At 36.0% G+C, this 4,124-nt stretch overlaps 1 protein-coding gene across 1 annotated transcript; it reads right to left on the bottom strand.

The window, feature by feature from the left end:
* Nucleotides 1–537: 537 nt before the first annotated feature.
* On the bottom strand, nucleotides 538–3,852 carry LOC125779065 (kelch-like protein 28). Its single transcript, XM_049459490.1, has 7 exons — nucleotides 3,085–3,852; nucleotides 2,662–3,019; nucleotides 2,238–2,585; nucleotides 1,863–2,152; nucleotides 1,304–1,508; nucleotides 837–941; nucleotides 538–759 (listed from the first exon to the last, which is right to left on the bottom strand). Exons 1-7 carry the CDS (start codon nucleotides 3,234–3,236, stop codon nucleotides 553–555), a joined length of 1,665 nt encoding a protein of 554 aa, XP_049315447.1. The 5' UTR covers nucleotides 3,237–3,852; the 3' UTR covers nucleotides 538–552.
* Nucleotides 3,853–4,124: the final 272 nt, after the last annotated feature.

The raw sequence follows: 4,124 nt of genomic DNA, 5'->3' as shown, positions 1-4,124 counted from the left end.
TGCTCTTGCAACTTGCAAGAATCAAAGCCAGAGAAATACTTTAAGGTGTAAAACCAATCATAAAGGGTAAAGTCAGCCGAATGTTCGAAAAACCTGGTCTTAGTTATATAGAAGCTAGGTCAAGTTTTTGGCCAAATTTATCTATTTCAGGCTCAAAGATACCCTGTTCTGAATAAAACACGCTCTATTATTTTCATTGGAATATCTCACATATTGGCATGCGGTACAAAGTCACCCCAAGGTTCTTAAGAGAGTTGTTGCTCTCTTGCTCTCTTACATATTTTTCGTTGAATTAAAGAGCATATTACATATCTATGCAAATACATATTTATTACACCAATAGTCGTCAATCTGGTGGTTTCAACCAATTTTAGAATGTGTTTTATATAGCGGATTCCTAACTTTCAGTTCAAGCGCGTTTAGCACCATCCTCTGCTTCTAAAATAATTATTTTTGTATGAAAATAGTAAAGTTTTATATTATTTTTATAAGATAATTTATTTTAAAAGAATTTGTTAAATCGAAATGCGGAATAATAATTACATTATTTATTCATATCGACGACAGCAAGGATTCAGGCACAACAAAACAGTTACGCACTTTTCTTTCGAGTAATGAGCACCCTTCTATCCAACAGAAGTTTTCTTCATCAAAGACTGATACACATGACTTGTAAAATAAATTAGAACCAATAGCCCATAGTTTATTGTCTAGTGATATGCAAGCTCTATAACCACCGCCCATTCCCAAAGAGCAAATCTGCGAAATGTTTTCAAGAATATTCAGTTCGACATCAAGCGATTGGCGAAAATCAACTCAATATAGTATATATATACCTGTGACCATGTGTCTTGCTCAGGATCATATCGTTCAACAGTAACACTGTGGGTGAAATCATCCCCACTGCCTAAAACATAAATGTGTCCTTCATGTGCAGCTATCTGTAATATAAAAAGTTGCAATAAATGTTTTATTTAATTTTAATGGAGTTAAGAGGGCGACAATTTCGATCATTTTTATTGAAGCGAAGTTACTTTTTCTAGTTTTGAAAATTTTAGGGAAGGCTTGCAAAGGTGAAATCAAATTGAATATCTTATTATAGCGGCCGTATACTCTAGACAGAATACGAATTCTGGTTACGTATATCCGTCTTTAGTAAAAGAAATCCAAGGAGGCGAATGTTAATATTTAAACACTTAATTAACTTTGTGATATACCGTTCTTCGACTCTTCCTCATTCTAACAAATCATAACTTGATGAACGATCTACTAATATTAATAATTATATTTTAATCTAACTTACACCAGGTAAAATGTGACATTTTGTCATATCCGCGCAAGAAGTCCAAGTATTCGAATCCGGATTGTAGCATTCGACGGATTTTAAATCCCCATTGCCATTATTACCGCCCATTATATAAATTTTACCATTTAATGTCACTGCACCTGCGTCAGATCGTCCAACAATTAAGCTGTTCACGAACTTCCAACCATCAGAAGTCGTATATCTGGAAACATACAAAAGCAATGAAAAAATAATGCATGTTTTTAAACTGAAGCGTCGAAAGTGGCATTTTGTCACGTTGCACGTCTGGTAAAAAAACACTTAGAATTATTCAAAATAAGTCGTTGACAATCTCAAAGTGTTAAGAGTTTTTTAAAGTCTGATTCAATCAGATCATAACATTTCACTGAATTCCCTCCTTCTTTCATGCCGAAGTACCTTATTTCGTTTATTATCCATACTACCCTAACACATCTAGTCTAAAGTTCTATCACCATTAAGTTTAAGTTAACCTGAAATTGTTAAAGCTCACAATCGCCATCGTTAGGTTATTCGTTACAGATTTATATGTATTCACCTTTCCACCGACGACAGAACATAATCTCCATAACCTCCAATCGCGTATATTTTACCATCTAATTCGACAACGCAGTGATCCCTTCTTGCTTGGTTCATGGCGGGTAAATATTGCCATGTCTTATTTCGTATATTCCAGCTGCGGACGATGTTATATGTGTAACCACCGCCAACAAATAATAAATTATCATCCTTTAAAATAGTTCTATACCCTCCGTAACCGATTTCTATACTCGCATATTCCTGCCACTCATCCTCAATTTTGTAATATTGCAGCAGCTTGGGATACACCTATTCCAAAAATATTGTTAATACATTAATGTAAGATTATCATTTTTGAATATAAGCCACAGTGTGCGTTTACCTCTGAGCAAACTGCTAGCATTGTTTTCTCACCGCTGATCCCACGTGGTTCTGTAAATCGCATATTTATCATTGGCCGTGCTGTAGGCACTCCGATCCACGATAACGCCTTGAAGGCCAGTAGCTCACATCCAGGTAACGGCTGTATGTGTGTCATCAGAAAGTCCATATTGAATTGGGTAAGACGGAGACAAGCTATTAAAAGTGGCAGTTGCTCTTGACGCGCAGGAGCATCGTAATTGTACCAGCGTTGTATGGCATCGTAGGCATCTTCCTCACGGGTTATATTCAAATTGTCAGATACCAGAATACGTTGCAATTTTTCTACATCAAAATTTAAAAACTCATCGCTTTGGCTGATCTGGTATTATTAGAAACAAAATTTAAATTACACAAGTACCGCTATTGTGCGATATTACGTGTATATTTAGACTCACCTCCATGAAGTTCTGTGTTTCGTATTCGATGATTTTCTGCTTAAGATATTCACAATGCGTTTCACGCCCCAGCGTATAAGCACCCTGTAAAGTGTATTCATCCATATGTGTCATGAGATAGTCTACAATACTGGTTATGGCAACGTCCAATTGCAAAACGATTGCCGCATTTAGCATGGCAGCGATATTGTTAACGGTAATGAGGGCCTGTCCGGTGTAACAAAAGGTTATTAGATGCTCAAAAATATCGCTATCGATATCATTTATCTCGATGACTGGATTAGTGCCTTGATTGCCATTGAAAAGGTTCTCGAAGTAAGGACTCGCTGCTGCGAGTATCAAACGATGCGCGGGTACACTTAAAAAAATTATAAATATTAATTTATATAATTTTATGTAAACTGAGGACAAAGTAATACTTACAGAGCCGTTGGGTTTGGAACTTTAAATGTCACATCGATGAGAGACTGCTCGTCGTAGAAGCTACATATTTTCGCCATTAATTTCTCCATGAAATGGTTCTGTTCACTGGAATTTCTCTTAAGAGCAAGTGTTTGGGAAGAACTCGTGGCCATTACTAATAATAAGTAATAAGCTAACCGCAGTTCTTTATTTTCAGCTATTAGCTATTAATCGAACGTTCCTGAGCCTCTACGTGGGAAAGTAAACAAAAATATGGCTTAGTAACCTTAAGATCTCTGGTATTTAGTTATTCTTTATATGAGACCTCTGTAGAAGTGCCATACTTGAAATAGCGCATTTTCCAATATACACCCAAAATCAGTATTTATTAGTTTTTCGTGTGGAATTCCTTTTCTATATTGGCGGCCTTTGGCCGCGTTTCAAAAAATATTAATCCTGGTCGATCCAACACCGAGGTGTTCATAGGCGTTTACGAGCCGAAAGGAGTGCGAATGAATCATAAACACCCATGCCAGAGTTATTTTTTAGAAGCTCGGCCGAAGGTGTGAGAGTGCGAAGTAGTTTTCAAAATAATCGGTTTTTCTTATAAAACGCACTATAAATCCGGATATATCTCAATGTTCAGTGGAATTACAGCTAAGTAAACTGAACAAATAAGCTAAATATATACAGTGTCTCACAGCTAAAAATAAGAAAGCGCTTAGTGAAATTCTTGATTGCGAAATAGAAAAAAATTTTACTAATTTATTGATCGATACTCTCCATATTCGATTCTGAACGAGAATTGATAAAACTGAGAAATACATCTGAAGATCATGATCCGAAACTTAAATACAGAGTAGTAGAGAGGCTTATTTGGAGCTGTCCGCACATAGTACAAACACCAACACTGTCTCCAGATTTTAATGCAATTGAGAATCTTTGGTCAGTTTTGGATTAAGAGATTCGAAATAAAGCCGCCTGAAAAACACCTTGTAAACTGAATGAAACAAACACTGTACATAAACTATTGAAAAAATTCACTTTCTGCTCACGGATTT

The sequence above is a fragment of the Bactrocera dorsalis genome, chromosome 5 (assembly GCF_023373825.1).
Source record: "Bactrocera dorsalis isolate Fly_Bdor chromosome 5, ASM2337382v1, whole genome shotgun sequence".
In the NCBI taxonomy this organism is placed as follows: Eukaryota; Metazoa; Arthropoda; class Insecta; order Diptera; family Tephritidae; genus Bactrocera; species Bactrocera dorsalis.
This window is presented reverse-complemented; position numbering and strand designations above follow the sequence as displayed.